Source organism: Typopeltis vanoorti, chromosome 19 (assembly GCF_054136105.1).
Source record: "Typopeltis vanoorti isolate ZY-2024b chromosome 19, IOZ_Tvanoo_1.0, whole genome shotgun sequence".
NCBI classification, from domain to species: Eukaryota; Metazoa; Arthropoda; class Arachnida; order Uropygi; family Thelyphonidae; genus Typopeltis; species Typopeltis vanoorti.
The window spans coordinates 98,683,482-98,703,627 of NC_143567.1; the positions used below are offsets into that span (position 1 = coordinate 98,683,482).

The following is a 20,146-nucleotide window of genomic DNA, read 5'->3' on the forward strand; positions in this document are numbered from 1 at the left end:
CATTTTTTTTTTATTGTCCTCAGTTTCTACAGCTCAAATCTGTACTCTTTAAAAAAAAAACTTTTGTTTTATAGAATAAAAAATAGTATATAAATTTGAACTGTAATAAACTAAGTTAAACTGTTATGGTAATGATACTCAATTCATTGAGTATCATTAACATAACGATACTCAATTCATTGAAATACAGGAATACAGCATACACTTACCGCTGGCATAACTCAGCAACAATGATATCACAATCACCTAAAAGCTCGACATCAAAAGTCATATGCTTCAGAGGTTCTCTATTTATTAATACCTGTGGTACTTCAGGAGGTATTGAACCTAATTATAGGAAAAGATAATACTTGTTTCTAAAATGTATACTCGTTTAAAAGAATCACATTAAGACACATTAAAAAATGAAAAGTAACAGTGTATTATCAATTATCACTTCAGAAAGAGATAATTTTTTTTAAGCAACTGTTAACATTATTATTTCCAACAAAAGTATTTGTTGGAAATACATCAGATATGATAAACTACATTTTTGTAGAACTACTAGGGACATTTAATGAGCATGGAATATTACAGTACTTATGAGGGAATAATCAATCAGGAAAACTGGTTGCTATGCAATTTGTTTGGTAACCAGATAAAGATTCCCAAGCAATTGTATAGCAACCACTTTTCCTGATTGCTTATTCCCTCATAAGTTTTCTCTCACTCACACACACACACATACACATGCATGTATCTGAAGGACACATGTACCTGAGGAATGTTGCAGGAAGTATGCTGTACTATGTTGTCAAGATTGCTCCTACAGATCTGCGAGTGTTTAGCATGGAGGATTAAAAATGCTGGATATCTGAATCCACATAATTCCAGATAAGTTTCATGGGATTCAAATCCAGAATTTGATAGCCATGGTAACATCTGAAGTCCATGTAATATTTGGCAAACTATTCTCAAATGATGCGAATACTGTGGCATGGCACATTATCTTGCTTGATAGCATCTGATGAGCTACAATGGATAGATACTTTTCAGTATTCTATTGGTGTCAGGGCTCCAGGAAAACATCTCCTCTCCCATACCATAAAACTGCTGCCTCCTCCTGATGGAGCATGACATTGGGATGAATCCTTTCCTTGGTATTCACCACCCTCCACAAAACATATCTGGAAATGAGGCATCCAAAAAAAGGTAAATTTTCCTGTCTTTGATGGTCCAATAAAGTCTTTCAGGTGAAACTGCACATAGTCATCAATGATTATGTGTAAGCATAGATTGAGTGGGCACTTACTTCGGATGCCATACAGAAGAAAGTATGTTGGATTGTAATCTGGGAAATAAAGTCATTCATCTCTTAGTTAAATTCCATAGTCATTATGGCCACCAATCATCTGGTAATTAACTGCTGTTGTGTCCACTATCCTTTCACTCTTGGAACGCCTTAACTATAGTACTCTATGAACAGCCTAAAATAGCAGCAGTTTCCTGGATATCGTCATCTTTCAAACAGGTACCTTACAATCATATTTCGTTTTTTGTCTTTCTTTTTTTAAGCCCATGAGATCACATGCCCCTTTCCTGTACATGTCGATTAGCAACTTCGAATGAACAGTAAGTATGTCATACACCTCAGTATCAGGTATACTGACTTTTAACTATGATATGAGTATCTCCTGGCAAGGTAGCATAATTGACTATTGTGAAATAATATGTGTACTCATACTTGTAGTCATTATATTATAATTTTATTAGTTTTTGGCATCCTTAATCTGATGCAGAATTAGAAAGTGTAAAAGAAAAGAAATTCTGTTTTATAATTTTTATGCAAATGATAATTTGGATTTAATGAATAATTAAAAATGTATATAAAAACGTATACAGAGCAAGATGAACAAATGTATATAGCTTTTAATTTTTAAGGCAATGACAATGTATACTACAATATTAATTATAGAACACTTTAATAAATACCTTCCTATATTTTGGCAATGTGACATTTTCAGAGATCACAAAAAACAATGATATATGAATGCAGGCACTAACACTGAGCAAATGAGGCTGAATAAAGGCAACAGACATTCGGACCTAGAGTCCTAAACAGTGTCCACTAGTGGTTAAACTGGGTTGTCTTGGCTGTTGGGCTGACGATCTTAAAATATATGCTTCACAAATTTGGAGCAGTCTCAAGTACCAAAATTTGTTGAGATCTGGAAAGTTTTTCAGAGTTGAGGCAGATTTGATGAATAGTCTTTCATACTTGTATTTGCTGTGGTGTAATAGAGTGGCCTTTTTCCAGTGTATCCTGTAGTCGGTGTCCAAAGCATGGTTAGCAAGTCCTGAGTGGCTGTACTGGTGAAACCGAATGTAGTCCTTGTCTTTGGATATCCTGATTGGCTGTCCTGTCTGCTTGGTCATAGCAGGACAGTTTGCAACTGCAAGGTACTGAGTAGGCCTAGGGGATGTAGCTGGTCTTTGGTGGAGAGGATAAGAGATGCCAATTTCTTATGTGGTCTGTAACTGGTTGCATCATTATCAAATTCCTAATATATATACCCTCAAGGAGTGTACAGGATATGATAGTGCTACATGAAAAATTTACATTATTACAAACTTTCTATCTACAATTTTCCTCCAAATCAGTCTGTTACCTGTCAGGATTCCAATATTTTCAGGGCTTATATTTGTGTCTTTTAAGGCACTTTTAATTGTATCAATCCACCTATATCTTGGTATTTTTCCTGCCAACCTGGCAGAGAACACTTGTTTTACTAATCTTTTCTCTCCCATTCTGTTTAAGTGACAATGCCACCTGAAATTAGCTTTGCTAATGCATTCCTCGATGCTGACAATGTCAAGTTCTTTCCTAATATCCTCGTTTTTTTAATATGATAATGCCATTGATGGCATCTATTCATGCCCCTAATTTTTCTCAAGACACTCATATCTGAGGTCTCTAGTCTTTGGTCAAGTGTTTTATTTCTAACCCAGCTCTCAGATCCATAAGTTAAAATTGGTTTGAACACTGTCTTGTATACAGCTAATTTAGTGTTTTTGGCTAATTTCTCTCTTATTCCATATAAATTTATTCAGTTGGCTTCCTACCATACCAGCTTTGTTGATTCTGTTCTATTTCTATATTTAATTTACCATCTTCACTAAAAATCCTGCCTAAGCAGCCGAAATGTTTTACTTGTTCTATCGGTTCTCCATTCACAATGCAGTTGATATTTTCAATGTTTCTGCCTATTTTCATTGTCTTTGTCTTTTTAATGCTGACCTTCATACCATATCTAGTACAGCAGTTATTCAATTTAGTCAGGGAAATTTGTAGCAGATTTATTTAGAAGTATAACATCATCCACATAGGGCAAAGATCTGAGATTAACACCTCCAATTTTGATATCAGGTTTAATATCACTTTCCTTCATAATGTGATCCATATAGATAATGAATAACAGAGGGGATAATGTATATGTTACGTGATAATGTAACTGGTTGTAAGGTCATATTTCCTTATATATATATATATATATATATATATATATATATATATACAGCAATTTGTAGTATTAACTCGGTACTGGGATATGTTCATATTTATATATACTGACTATAACCGAGACTAGAATAACAATTAAATTTATTCAAAACGCAACATGTTTCATCAGATTGTCCGACTTCTTCAGGCATGGGAACATAGAAAGCAAGTAAACACTATAAGAAACATCGTATCACTATAAAACGACTATTACAAAATCAGTTAGCTTTAAACTGTAGCTACAGTCCGTGTTGAAGTTCTATTTTCAAGTAGCTGCATGCATCTGATTTCACGCGTGTGCCAATATCGGATAGCAGAGCTGAAAGAGTCCGGTAGATTTTAGCTGAGGTTATTATTTATGTGATGAGGGTCCATAACAATTTCCTTAGACTCGACTATGCGTTACTCCACCTCGTCACGGCATATATGAAGGTTTGAGGTTGTTGTCCAGTTTATCTCATGTTGACGGCCTTCATCATTTGTGTTTACTGAAAACAGTACATGGCTTGACAGGGCACTTGCTCTAGTTCTTTTGTAGGCAATGTCTCTCTAATGTTCTTCTAGATGTAGGAGGATGGATTTTTCAGTTTGGCCATAGTATTGCTTCCCGCAGTCACACGTGATTTTGTACACTCTTGGGAATTGTAGGGTGGTTGTGAGCTTGTTTGTATTTGCTTAAAATCGATCTTAGTTTAGGAAGTGTAGAGAAACAGTTTTTTTATGTTGAACTTTCTTAAAATTCTTCTTATTTTCGGGGGGAGCGAGCTGATATATGGTAAGGAGATATAACCTTTTGGATTGTCTTGTGTTTCTGAGTTGTTTTGATGCAGTGGTATAGATGCTTATTAATAGTTTTCGACGAGTAGTCATTACTTGTGAAGGTTCTTTGTAGATGTTGTAGTTCATTTTTTAGATCTTCATCCTTTAACAGTATAGATCTAGCACGATGTGCTAGGGTTGAGATGATACCCACTTACTGTGCAGGATAGTGATGTGAGGATGCATGCAGGTATCTTTGTGTGTAGATTTTCTAAAGATTGATATTTTAATAGAATCAGATGACTTAGTAAGTCTTACGTCCAGGAAGGGAAGAGATCCATTTTCTTCAACCTCCATTGTTAATTTAATATCTTGGTGGAAGTTGTTTAAATGATTTAAAAAAGACTGAAGGTTATCAGTGCCATGAACCCAGATAAAAAATATGTCATCTACAAATCTTAGCCAAATTTTTGGTTTAAGAGTAGCTAAGGAGATTGCCTTTTGTTCGAAATCTTCAAAAAAGATGTTAGCTAATATAGGAGACAGGGGGCTTCCCATTGCCAATCCTTTATTTTGATAGATACCTGCATGCGTCCTCACATCACTATCCTGCACAGAAAGTGGGTATCATCTCAACCCTAGCACATCGTGCTAGATCTATACTGTCAAAGGATGAAGATCTAAAAAATGAACTACAACATCTACAAAGAGCCTTCACAAGTAATGGCTACTTGTCGAAAACTATTAATAAGCATCTATACCACCGCCATCAAAACAACTCAGAAACACAAGACAATCCAAAAGATTATATCTCCTTACCATATATCAGCTCACTCTCCCCAAAAATAAGAAGAATTTTAAGAAAGTTCAACATAAAAACCTGTTTCTCTACACTTCCTAAACTAAGATCGATTTTAAGCAAATACAAACAAGCTCACAACCACCTACAATTCCCAGGAGTGTACAAAATCACGTGTAACTGTGGGAAGCAATACTATGGCCAAACTGAAAAATCCATCCTCCTATGTCTAGAAGAACATCAGAGAGACATTGCTTACAAAAGAACTAGAGCAAGTGTCCTGTCAAGCCATGTACTGTTTTCAGTAAACACAAATGATGAAGGCCGTCAACATGAGATAAACTGGACAACACCCTCAAACCTTCATATATGCCGTGACGAGGTGGAGCGACGCATAGTCGAGTCTAAGGAAATTGTTATGGACCCTCATCACATAAATAATAACCTCAGCTATAATCTACCGGACTCTTTCAGCTCTGCTATCCGATATTGGCACATGCGTGAAATCAGATGCACGCAGCTACTTAACAATAGAACTTTGACACGGACTGTAGCTACAGTTCAAAGCTAACTGATTTTGTAATAGTCGTTTCATAGTGATACGATGTTTCTTATAGTGTTTACTTGCTTTCTATGTTCCCACACCTGAAGAAGTCGGACAAGCCGATGAAACATGTTACGTTTTGAATAAATTTAATTGTTATTCTAGTCTCGGTTATAGTCAGTATATATGAATATATATATATATATATATATACACACATATGGAATGGTGATAGATTTTGAGTAATCTCTGCTTTGAAGTGGGGGGGGGGGGTTGCAGTTACATGGTTTTTTGGTGATTGTAGCCATTGGCTAAGATAGCAATAAGTATATGGTCAAGTTCAGTAGATAGGGCACTATTATCTGAACTGATTAATTTTGCCCAGTTTTATATATATAGTTTTTATAATCCCATATTGTTGGGGAAGAGTTTTGGTGTGGGGGCTCCCCCTGTTCCTCGACCGCCCCTTAGGTTGAGCCCTCCTAATGAGGGATTAAGTACTATATCCTGTGACTGTAGCCTGTGTGTGTGTATATACATAGGGCTGGTTTGCCTGCTTGCAGGATGAAAAACCCCAGATAAACTGGGAGAAAAACCCTACTGTCCATGCTCAAGACTGGCTAATTTGGCTATGGCTGAGAAAGATCCTTAAATTCCTCACTTTGTTGACGGGAATCGAACCTAGGACACTCCTTCCCCAGGCATATGGTTGCGAAGAGCATAGCCACTAGGCTAACCGTGCAGACAGGAGAGAGGTGACTGCTAGTGAATGTATCTACTTGTATGTGTAGGTTTTCTGAAAATGGAGAATGCCAGGGATCTAGATGTAGATTGTTTATGCATGTTAAGAAATTATGCAGTGTATCCAGGCCATGCAACCAAATGGAGAACACATCATCCACGTTGTCATTTCCTGAAAAATTAAAAGCTATGTGTAAGCTTATCTACAAGAAGAACAAATGTATAGCTGCTGCTTTCCATACATGTTTTATATACGATGCTTAAAGTATAATATTTAGAAAAAAAGAGAAATGTATTTGGTTCATTCTATTTTGAAACTGTATGATATTATTATATAAGGAATAGAAATGTGAACCTTATAATATTCCTGAAAAGAAATACTAGAAATTAATATTTTTGTGCATACCATATCATCATGTGCAGCCAAACTTACTGCAAAAGAAATGAAAACCACTGTACATACAACAAAATCTAAAAGTACCAATTTGTTATAAGGACTGCATAAAATTTTTGCAATATTATAATTCTTGCAAGTGGACTGGCCTCTTTGGTCATAGTGGCAATAGTTTGAATATGCTTGGTATAATATATGCTCTTGTGAAAACTGCCAAAATCCTTCCAAATACCCTTTAACAGAACAAAGTAGAATGTTTATAATTTGTACTGTGTAAAGTAGGTGCAGCAGTAAATAGTTTGTTTTGGATTTCTTTCACACATATTATTTACAAATTTCTTCTACACCTGCTTTTCATGCTGAATGGATGTCATAAAGAAACAGATGATGCTGGCTGTCTCACAAAGCAGTTCTGATGAATCTCCTTTCCAGTTTATGGAAGTGTGATGGTGGTGGAATCTAGAGAAACTGAACAAATATGACAGTGTGAATTTTTAAATAAGGGAATGCTACTGTTTTTATTTTTGGTTTAAACCAGTAGTTTTCAAACTGTTTAACCCTGCAGAGGTTGTGCCAGATCTGACAGATACAAACAAATTGTTTTAATATAAATATCCTTATACACATATCCAGTTATAGCTTGGAGGTCATGACTAGCTGTGCATACATATATTGCGAGTGATATTCCGCACTGTTTATGCCACAATTTAGACACACGTTATGCAAAGGTTTGTGATATAAAATAAAAAATAAATCAGCTAATACCTTTTATTCCCTTATAGAGAGTAGGCGAGGCCTTTATACCCTATCTAGCTTTTGGAGACTGAGTGGGCAGTTCAATCTCCATCGGTAGCCAATCAGAAATAGCTGGCCCATGTCTATCACTAATTATAGCGGTGAAGAGGCTGGCAAACAAGTGCTGCCATCTCTTGGTATCTAACCCTAACAAGATATGTTACTGTCTGAAATAATGTGGGTACTACGGTCAATTTTCTTGAGTTTACGGGATAAAAAAACCCAAGTTTCCAGGAGGAAAAACCTGCTTGCCCATGCCAGAGATCGACTAACTCGGGAATCGGTCGAAGAAAGGCTTAGAAAAAGTTCCTCCAGTGAGCGACTAGACTTGAACTTAAGTCTGACTTCAAGCGACCAAGTACAGAGGACACAAGCACCACTTCCACTGAGCTACACAGGCCTCTCGGTTTGTGATATTTTGATAGTAAATTGTATCTGAGAGATACTGCAAACTCTGATGTTAGTATAGTATTGGTTCAGTTTTTTTTTTTAATTTACCATTGAAAATGGCTGGAAAAATATATCGATTGGATCAGATGTTGAAGAGATTCAGTGAATGTTACTCGCGTCTGATGATGAAAATGATAGAGTCGAATGTGAAAATGAAAGTGATATTTGATAGTAAATTGTAACTGAAAGATACCGCGAACTCCGATGTCAGTGTAGTATTGATTTTTTTTTCTTTGTTTCTTTGTTCAATAATTTCTAGATTGTAACTGAAAATAAATAAACCATCATGTATAATTTGCAATGTTTTTTTTTTAAAGTTTTATCGCATTTCATCACATACTAGTAATGAATGTATCTCTCGGATACACAACTTAAGCTGCAATTTTTACTAACGCGATCTCCGCAGGGTTAAAAAGATGCCTCAGCTTTTTAGTAAAAAAAAATTCTCACCGCCCCTACACTTCATAAAACAATACTGACCAATAGTTTTCTTAGCATTTGTTTAAAACTAGTAAAACTAAGATGTTCTTACAGTTTTCTAATAGTACACAATTATAATTCAAACCATATCTAACTATAATTATAAATATATAATTATTTTGCATTTCAGAACCAAATCCTTATTAAAATTTCGAGAAACCCTCAGATGCCCTCACAGAACACTAGGGTACAGTGGAACCTTTAGTGAGAAATATTACTACATTGCTGTAATATTACTTACACTACCTCCTTACACAGTTCTTTTCTTTTTTTGAATATAGCATATATTAATAAACAGTAAAATTTCTAACATTGGACAACTCAAATGAAAAATAAATAAAAAATTGTTTTTTACTTATTTTTCTGGATAGATTATTTTTACTATTTTATATGCTATGATATAGCAACTGTGGAAAGAACAATTTTATGGAGATGAAAACCAGGCTAAGATTCTCAGAGTTACCAAGAGATTCTTGTACATAAGAATTACGAAGATTATAATGTCTTTTATAATAATAATTCACTTACTTGGTATGAGAGCAACAGGTCTAACTTTAAGTGAGGAACCCATGACAATAAGTAAATCACACTGGTTCTTGTCTTTTGCCATTGTATCGTGAAACTCTTCAGACAGTCCTTCTCCAAAAAATACAATATCTGGCTTCATAATTCCAATTTCTTTATCCTTTGGACATACTGGACAATAAGGAATCCTCTGTGAGAAAAGAATGCCACATGGAATTTATTTGCATTTGAAGAACCATGTCTACAAATTATGAAAACATTCTGTATATTGGTGTGTGCGTGCATAAGTACATGCCTTCAAAGATATATTAAAGATGGTCAACATTGTTTGAAGATATGCACTGTGCTTGTTGCAGAATCTGAAAGTTACTTGAACATTTTCTTTTTTTTATGTTACTCCTACGCATGCAAGGCTTCCATAACATATTTGTATTGTGTGTGGGCAAAGGATTTTTTTTTTCATTTTTTAATTAATTAATTTTTTTTTCATTTTTTTACATAGTCTGAAATCCTGCTCAAGAGACCAAACATGGAACTTTTTCATGCCACTTCAGGTCTCCAATAATCAGAGTGGTGGTCTCACAATGAGTGATGAAATTCATCTCCCACCTAAAGACAATCAGAAACACCAATATCCATAGTGGGATTTGAACTTGCAGCTTGTCAGTTGTATATGCTAACCATTCAGCCCGCACAGGCTATGTCATGAAAAACTTTTTACACACACACGCAGAGAGAGAGAGAGACATATACTTTTTTTTTTTTTACAGAATTATTTATGGTTCTATATTTATCTTTAGATTGTTGTCATTGAAATGTTATTTTTAATTACTTATGAAATGAAAGTAGATGAGGCATGTATTTTATATATACAGCAAATGCTTTGTATAATACACAAAAAATGGCATAGGTGTTATAAATGCAAATATTTTTCAAACCAAACTATAGATAAGGGGTGCTTAAGGGTCAAACTGTATAACTGACAGGAGACCTCCAAATAGCCTTTAAAGGAATGTGGAGAACAGACCAGAGCTTCTGACCTAATGTACAATTCTCACCTTCTTGTGGTGCACCCTGTTAGGTATCTACCTGGATACTGAACGAACGAGGATGGGCTGGCAATTTGGGATTTAGCCGACCAAATTGTATTCTTATCGGCCTAAACCAAAATATAAAATGATGGTACATGACAAAATTTCATACCGGCTGGGGCATCACCAGGTAAACAAGGCCCCCCGTTGTTTTCGCCAGGGAATCAGTGCAAACAGCGAAAAGTCAGCTACTGGAACAAATCCTAAAACACACCCCAACACAATATCACCAGAACTGAAGATCGGTACTATCAACATAAGAAGCCTGAATGGCAAAGAAATGGAGCTAGCTGAGGAATTAGATAAGTACCAATTCGACATAATAGGGGTGACTGAAACAAAAAAGACCAAAACTGGTGAGCTCTTTCTGAGCAGTAAATGCAAAATGTTATATTCGGGCAATGACAATCAAGGAAAAGAAGGAGTAGCATAGTATTCAACACTAAATACGAGGCTAATTTTCTTGAATGGCAGGCAATTTCAAGTAGAGTGATGTCGGCAAATATCAGAATGGGGAACTTGACAATGAGACTTATTTGTGTCTATGATCCCACAGAAGGTTCTCCTAAAGTAGAAGTGGAGGAATTTTTTGAGGCTTTAGAAAAAGCAAATGACACAATGAAAAATTGGTCCTTGTTGGGGATCTAAATAACAGAGTAGGAAATGATTGTCAGACAAAGAAAAATATTCTGGGAAAATTTGGAGAAGAGAGCAAAGCTAATAATAATGGCAAATACTTGTTGGATTTCTGCTCAGGACATTGACTGGTTATTACTAACACCATGTTCCAACATAAAAATGTGCACAAATTCACATGGAAGAGAAGAGGCAAGAAATAAGAAAAGTCTCATACACTATATTATTGTTGATAGTGATGTTTTCTCTCTGGTGCAGGACACTAGAGTGTACAGAGGATTTAAAATTAGAAGTGATCACCATTTAGTCTTAAGCAAGATAAAATTGAATTTCATATTGATAAGAAGAACATGTAAGAAAGTTTTAAAACGAATAAAAGTTGAGCAGCTTTCAGATGTGAACTGTAGACTAAAATATACAAACATTATTCAAGAAAAAAAATGAAAGAGTTTGAGAACTGGAATCAAACCATGGAGATTCAGTGGCAAGCTCTGAAGAAAACAGTGATTGATTCTGTCAGAGAGGCATGTGGTGAGGTTGTCTGCAAGGATAGAAAAATCAGAACTCCTTGATGGACACAGGAAGTTAAAGAGGCAGTGAAGGAAAAGAAGAAAGCATATCAAAAGTTCCTGGCAAATAAGTCAGCTTGTGCTCTTAGAGAATACAGAGACAAATGTAAGAAAACTAAACACTGTGTAAAACTAGCTAAACAAAAGTCATGGGAAGACTTTGGCAAGAATACAGAAAATAAATATCAAGAAGGTGGCAAGATATTCTGGAGGTTGTTGAAGAAGCTCAGAAATGGAGGAAAGAGTGCTGCAAAAGGAATTAGAGATGATAACGGTGATATGAAAACTGGAGAAAAAGATATCCTTGAAGTATGGAGTAATTACTTGGAAAAATTGCTAAATGAAACAAGTAGTGACAGCACAATGGTAAAAAACACTGACTAGGCATGCAATCAGGAATACATATCCATGCTTGAAGTAGAAAATGCCATCAAAAGTCTGAAATGTGGAAAGGCAGCTGGAGTAATGATATTAGACCAGAAATGCTCAAGTATGGAGGTATAAAAGTTTTACAGTGGCTACACTGCATAGTTAAGAGGGCCTAGACAGAAGGACAAATTCCAGATGATTAGAGTAGAGCTCTCATAGTACCCATATATAAAAAGGGAAATAAAACTGATTGTGAGAATTACAGAGGTATTTCTCTACTGAGTGTTCTTTGTAAGATTTATGCCAGTATATTTGAGAAATGGTTGAAGATTGTGGAAGAAACGTGGTGAGGAACAATGTGGATAGTGAGTATCTGATCCTGACAGCCAAATAGAGGCTGTCAGGATCAGATACTCACTTTATGACAAATAGTTGAAAAGTCATGGGAATATAACAAAGATCTGTATTTAAGTTTTGTAGATCTGGAAAAAGCATATGACAAGGTGCCAAGAGAGAAGCTATTCAAAACGCTACAGTTGTATGGTGTCAGTGGATCATTATATCAAGCAATACTTAGTCTTTATTTGAGTTATAAGTCGGCAGTTAGAATTGAAGGAAGTACAGGGAGATGGTTTAATGTTGAATCTGGTGTCAGACAAGGATGTACATTATCACCTCTGTTATTCATTATCTATATGGATTACATTATGAAGGAAAGTGGTATTAAACCTGATATCAAAATTGGAGATGTTAATGTCAGTTCCTTGCTTTATGCGGATGATGTTATACTTCTAAATAAATCTGCTATAAGTCTGCAAGATTCCCTGACTAAATTGAACAACTGTTGTGATAGATATGGTATGAAGGTCAGCAATAACAAGACAAAGATAATGAAAATAGGCAGAAGCATTGAAAATATTAGCTGCATTGTGAATGGAGAACCTGTGGAAAAAGTAAAACATTTCAGCTACTTAGGCATGATTTTTAGTGAAGACGGTAAATTAAATATGGAAATAGACAACAGAATCAACAAAGCTGGTATAACTGAATAAAATTATATGGAATAAGAGAGAAATTATTCAAAACACTAAATTAGCTGTATACAAGACAGTGGTCAAACCAATTTTAACTTATGGATATGAGAGCTGAGTCAGAAGTAAAACACTTGACAAAAGACTACAGACCGCAGATATGAGAGTCCTGAGAAAGATTAGGGGCGTGAACAGATGGCATTATGGTAATATCATATTAAAAACTAAGATATTAGGAAAGAACTTGACATTGTCAGCATCCAGGAATGCATTAGCAGAGGTAATCTCAGGTGGTATGGTCACTTAAACAGAATGGGCGAGGAAAGATTAGCCAAACAAGTGTTCTCTGCCAGGTAAAAGACCCAGAGGAAGACCAAGATATAGGTGGATTGATATGGTAAAAAGTGCCTTAGAAGATAGATATATAAATATAAGATCTGACAATGTTGTAGCTTTGACAGGTAACAGATTGATTTGGCAGAAAATTGTAGGTAGGAAGTTAGTAATGATGTAAATTTTTCATGTAGTACTATCATATCCTGTACATCCCTTGAGGATAAATGTCAGGAATTTGATGATGATGATGAACTATTGATATATATGACATTTAACCTAAGACAGTTATTCATGCATACTCAAAAGTTGTGCACATGCCACCTGTCCATTCTAATTAAGAGATATCAATATGATGACAGTTCAATAAAAAGCTTAGTGTATTTTATGACACATAAAATTTCCATCCTGATTTATGTACAATGAGAATTAAAGCAAATGTATCTGAATAATTTGCTCAATGATAAAAGTATCAAGCAATTATATAATTAATTTAAATAAACTGGCAAATGTTGAGAAACATGTATACAACAAACAAGAACCCTGAATGCCTATTATCTAAATAGGGAGCTGAGTAGAAGAAGACCAATTTCCTATCAAACCTTTAGACTGTTTTCTATGATCTTAAGGAAAATAATGTGCACATTAAAAGTAACCTCATCAGGAGGGTTAAAAGACAAAATAGACACTGGAAATGTTGGAGCATATATGGAACACCATCAGTGAAATCTGGTCAGTGAGCAGCAACCAAATCCCATGAATATAGATTTATTGGTAGAGATGGAAAAAGGTCACAATCAATAGGACTAGAGGAAGCTATCTAGGAGTGAACCAATGTAGATGGGTTAGAGTGTAGTGACAGACACACTTCTCATAAGCAAGACTGAGCTCTGGGATACTAGAACTACTTTGCTAAAGAGAGGCTTGAACTAAAATTGGACTCCATCGCATGGACTCTGGAGACTAACATTTGTTCTGTTTTCAGCAATTTTAAAATGATTATTCCAGAGATTGGCTGCTAGAAAGTATAGTGGCATGTGGATCAGATCCTGCTGGAGTCACTATTTTTTGCATGCTGATCCACACAAAATTATTTGCTTAGTGATGTGGAAACTAAAGCATTATTAGTTTTCATTGGCCAGTACACTGTTACTATCTAGCAGCCAGTCTGTGGAATTTGAAGAAGAACTGATGAAGTTCTCCATGTGTGTGTGGCTTAATAAAGAATTCATTACTGTACATTCCCTGTTCCTCCCAATTTCCAACCACCTTAAATAACAACATAAAGTCCAGTAAGGGAAATTATATGCAGAAACAGGCAAATCTAAACTTTGCAGATTCACTTTGTAAATGTGTGGTCTCAGTTCTAACTTCAATTATGTTTATTTTCATCTCTAATCTGCAAGAAAATACTAACTTTTCATAAAAAAACTGAAATTTCAGCTTCTTTCCAATTAAATCTGATTAATAAATATTTGATAACAGAGTTTAATATGAGAAGAGAGGTGGAGGAACCAAAAGTGTTTATGATATTAAGAAATCCCAATATGAATACAGCCACAAGAGTGAATGAGATATCTGACTGTATGTTATCGAAATGGCAAGAGATAGGACAGTAGGAATACTGTCCTATTCATATGCTTTGTCTATGTCCTATTCATATGCTTTGCTGAGTTTTATCCCATATCTGAAACTGCTCAAGACTTACAATATCCTCTTTTTGGTCTTTGTGTGTGTGTGTATGTGTGTGTCTTGTTCTATTAGATTATGTTTGGCACTAAGGTCTATGAAGCAAGTTCCCATTATATGGTCTTTCTTCAAACATCTGCAATTGGGCTGCAAGGTTTCTCTCGGTTAGCTCAGCTCACACATTAAAAGTGATGACAGGTAGATCTTTATATCTTTATGGATCACACAGGCCATCCCCCAAATCTACTCTCTTCCTTCTTTACTGTTGATACAACCTTTTCCAGCTGAAATGTACATCCAATTTACAGTTTTGCTGATAACAGTATGCTACATTTCTTCCTTCTCATTTGATAAACCTTACATGACAAATCACCTTAAATTTCATCAACAACTATACATTCCAGGAAAATAAAGTTATCCCTTTTACTTCAAGGCATTATTTTACTTTGAAACAGCTATTAATTATAAAGCAAGAGAAAAATCACGATCCATCTAACTAGTGATTGTTCTCACATTTGGACTGACATTTAGTGGGGCAGCACACTGTCCTGCTGAAACAGATCATCGGCTGCAGGATGTGCAAAGGCCATGAAAATGTGTAGGTGATCAGCAAGCACATTCTGGTAGCATGCAGCATTTAAGGACCTCTCTAGACACACTAAGGTCAACGTATGTGTCAACGCCACACCTGCACTCTCCTGTAGGCTTGGTACAACTGATAACAGGATTCACCAGACCACACGACGCTGGCCCACTCTGCAGAGGCCCAGTTTTGATGATCCTGACACCAGGCAAGGTGCAATGCTCAATGATGAGCTGTCAACAGCGGTACATGATTAGGGCATCAGCTCCTGTAGTCCATGCATGGTATGCTGTACTGTTCACTCACTAACGCTGCATGGTCCTCCAACATTGAAACTTGATGTGATTTCTGCCACTGCTGCTCAGCAGTTGGTCTGTATGAGCCTGGACAGCCTGTCGACCCCGATCATCAATGGCATGTGGTTGACCACCATTTGCTCAGTGGGTGCTGGTATGTCCGTTGATGGTATATATAGTTGTGGTAGAACCTTGATACAGTCGCCCTCAAGGACAGGGTTCTTACTACCTAGGCGATAGAATAACCCATGTTGTCTGCGCCAATAATATGTCTGCAATCAAAGCCACTAAGATTGCCACATTTGCCCATGCTCGTTGATTGTGATATTATTATTATTGTTCCGGGAAACTCCAAGGAGTCGACAGACTCATCGAGGGAGGCCCTAACATTATGTCTGGAACAACTATTCAACATTTACACAGTATCTATCATATCTTGCCTTGAACTCATTCACGGTCGTAGCACCCACAACAGACTCTGGAAGCTTATTCCACTCATTCACCACTCTCCAAGTAAAAAACCTAGCTCTAACACCCTTGTCAACCACGCTCTTTCCCAGCTTCAAAGCATGGCCCCTAGTCCTCCCACCACTAGTCATATTTTCAAAAATATCTTCTGGATCAATCTTATAAAAACCCTTCAGTAATTTGAATGTCTCAATCATATCACCCCTCCTTCGCCTATCGTCCAATTTCTGCAACCCACAAATCCTCAACCTATTCTCATAAGGTTCATTCCACAGACCTGCTATCATCTTGGTCACTCGTCTTTGGACCCTCTCCACTTCCTCCCCATCACGAAGAAACCCTGGTGCCCATAACTGGTCACAGAAGTCCAGATGGGGTCTTATCAAGGCTCGATACAGAGGAACAAAAACTTGCTTCTCTCTGCATGTTAAAGTATTTTTCATAAGCCAAGTGATTTGGTGAGCTGTTTTAGTTACTTTTGCAATGTGCCCCCTAAACTTCAACTCCCTATCCACCAGTACTCCCAAATCCCTGGCCTCATCAATCTCCTGGAGTACGGTTCCACCTATGCGATATACTGCTGCTATTCTTTTCACCCCAAAGTGCATAACCTTACACTTTGCCACATTAAACTGACATCCATTTTTCCTAGCCCAGTCCTCCAAACTATCCAAATCATCCTGTAAAATTTTGACATCCTGTGCACTCACAATTGCTCTACCCAACTTTGCATCATCAGCAAACAAGTGAACACTTCCTCTCAAATCCTTTCCAATATCATTGATGAACAAACTGAAAAGTAGTGGTCCAAGAACAGAGCCCTGCGGCACTCCACTAGTCACAAGACGTCTTTTTGACTCCATTCCTGAATAAACCACTCTCTGGTATCTCTCCTTCAACCCCCCTCCTATCCATCTTACCAACCCTATATCTATCCCCATCTGCTCCAGTTTACTGATTAGGGTTCCATGTGGTATCCTGTCAAAGGCCTTGGCAAGGTCCAGTAGTATCACTGTAAACCCATTACCACTATCCAGTTCAGCCGTCACTGTGTTATAAAACGTGAGCAAGTTACTGAGGCATGATCTACCCTTCACAAAACCACGTTGTCCCCCATACAATATCCCATTTTCATCTATCCAATCCTGTATTCTTTTCTTGACTAATTTCTCTAAGACCTTGACAATGATTCCGGATATGCTAATCGGTCGGTAATTTACAACAGCAGTCTTGGAACCACCTTTATGCAGTGGAACTATTTTCCCTTCCTTCCACCCGCTCGGGACTAACCCAGACCTGAGACTCAAATTAAACAAAATGGTCAAGGGTACTAACAATTCTTTATCTGCTTCTCGTACTACACGAGCTGGTATACCATCCAATCCCACAGATGTATTGACATTGAGGTTATGCAATAGACTACTCACCTCCACTTCGTTCACCACAATTCCCGTATGATCTACTGGTTTATTCGTTTCTGCAATGTCACCACCTGGATGATATATTCTTGCAAAGTGCTCACTCAGTAACTCAGCTATCTCAACTGATTCAGTTACCTCCCTACCATCGGCATTCTTTAAAATCATTCTGCCATGTACATTTTTCCTTTTACTTGCTACATATCTAAAAAACTGTTTAGGATTCTCTTTAGCCTGCATGGCCAATGTTCTTTCGTAATCCTTTTTTGCTTTTCTTACCACACTCGTCACCCTTCTGGCCTGCGCTTTATACCGTTCATATCCCTGCCGGTCACTTTTCTCCTTAAATTACCTCCATAGTTGTTTCTTTTTTTGCAGCTCAAGCTTAATGGTGTTATTCATCCATTTAACTCCTACTTGATTTATTATTCGGACTCTAGGTATACAGTCAGCCATTGCTTCATGCAAGCACTTCTTAACTACCTCCCATGCACTATCAACTTCTAGTCCTTGCAGTTGTACATGCCATGGCACTGAGCCCATCAAACTCCTAAGCTTGTCATACTTTCCAGCCCGATAATTCCGCATGTACCCTGTCTTAATTGAAAATTCTACACCTTTAGCCACCTCCCAAGTCAAGACCCTATGATCATTCTCACCGATTGGTGGCAATGTGGTCATATTTGTTACAGCCAAATCCTCAGATGTAATTACTAGGTCAAGCACTCTCTGACCCCTAATATTTTCCCTTACATGCTGTCGCAGATAGTTATCCCTTAATAACTGCATAAAATCCAATTCCTTCCTCCCGTGTGTCCTCTCCTCACTCCAATCAATGCGACCATAGTTGAAATCTCCCATAATAATCACCCTCCTTCCACTCATTTCTTCTATTTGCTTGTGCATATTGTTCATCCATTTAACTCCTACTTGATTTATTATTCAGACTCTAGGTATACAGTCAGCCATTGCTTCATGCAAGCACTTCTTAACTACCTCCCATGCACTATCAACTTCTAGTCCTTGCAGTTGTACATGCCATGGCACTGAGCCCATCAAACTCCTAAGCTTGTCATACTTTCCAGCCCGATAATTCCGCATGTACCCTGTCTTAATTGAAAATTCTACACCTTTAGCCACCTCCCAAGTCAAGACCCTATGATCATTCTCACCGATTGGTGGCAATGTGGTCATATTTGTTACAGCCAAATCCTCAGATGTAATTACTAGGTCAAGCACTCTCTGACCCCTAATATTTTCCATTACATGCTGTCGCAGATAGTTATCCCTTAATAACTGCATAAAATCCAATTCCTTCCTCCCGTGTGTCCTCTCCTCACTCCAATCAATGCGACCATAGTTGAAATCTCCCATAATAATCACCCTCCTTCCACTCATTTCTTCTATTTGCTTGTGCATATTGTCACCACCATCTTTTCCATCACCTGGTCTATAGCAGCACCCAATTGTATATTTAGTTCTGCTAGTCACAATCTCACACCAAATGGCCTCAAATGTGCTCTTTTCTCTATCCTGCAATTCACCTTCTATTCTCCTTGGCTGTAGCTCATCAGCTATCATCAACAATACTCCTCCCCCCAGTTTATTCTCTCTGTCATTCCTGAACACCCTATACCCATCACATTCAATCCCACTAGCTATATCATCTACAGTCAGCCATGTTTCACTAATACCAATAACCTGTGGTCTGGAAGTGCCAACCATGGCCAAAAACTCTTCCTTCTTGTTCCTAATACTCCTAGTATTAGTGTACATGAATTTAAGACCCCCATTAGCCCTAACTTGATGCCTTATATTAACTATCCCACTCTGGTTTGTTGTCCTTATTTGCTCTAGCATATTATATTCATTCTTACATTCAACTGCCTCCCTAAGGACTGTATTCTACCCCCCCCCTTAACAAATCTAGTTTCCCTGAATTTGCACATCCACTACATTCAGCAACATTTTCTCAAGTCTTCTTACACCATAACCATTCAAATGCAAGCCATCCATCTTATATAGATCCTTTCGCCCATCAAACTCACTCCACACGTCCACAAATTCCACACCACTTGTCATACATAACCCACGCATAAAGTCATTCGCAATTACGGCCCTCCTTTTAAACATTTCACTGTCATACCGTGGCAAAAGACTAATCATTCTCTCTCTCACTCTTTTCTTTTGCTACCTCAAACAATTCATTCAGGTCTTCTATCATTTCCATTTTATCTCCTTTCAAATCATTCGTACCTGCCACAACAATCATTTCTTTCACCCTTTCGTTTTGCTCTCTAATAGACTCAGTTACATCCTTTATGGTCGCACCAGATTGGTACGATTTTGTCAAATCCTCTACTAACACACCTCGTACTAACGAGTCTCCATACAGCACTCTATCCTTCATTTTGTTCATGTTCACATTCATACGCCTATTTTTCCTGTCATACCTTTTATTATTGGTTGGTTCATTCAGTCGACTTTTGTTCATGCACTCTAGCTGCTGTTTTGCCCTTTCTATCACACCATTCAACAACGCGATCTCATTCAATGCATCTATCTCATCTTTATTATTCTCTGAGAAACCATTAATACTATCATTCACACTCTCATAATTCTCATGCAAAACCTTGCC

The 20,146-nt window shown here is 37.1% G+C and overlaps 1 protein-coding gene across 1 annotated transcript in view; it reads right to left on the bottom strand.

The window, feature by feature from the left end:
- Sirt1 (NAD-dependent protein deacetylase sirtuin-1) overlaps positions 1 to 20,146 on the bottom strand; it is a 132,448-nt gene that overhangs the window by 15,068 nt on the left and 97,234 nt on the right. The window contains exons 8-9 of the mRNA XM_090409048.1: positions 9,029 to 9,215; positions 210 to 327 (exon numbers count right to left, since the gene is read on the bottom strand). Coding sequence (XP_090265174.1) covers positions 210 to 327; positions 9,029 to 9,215 — 305 coding nt within the window. The remainder of the gene's footprint in view (positions 1 to 209; positions 328 to 9,028; positions 9,216 to 20,146) is intronic.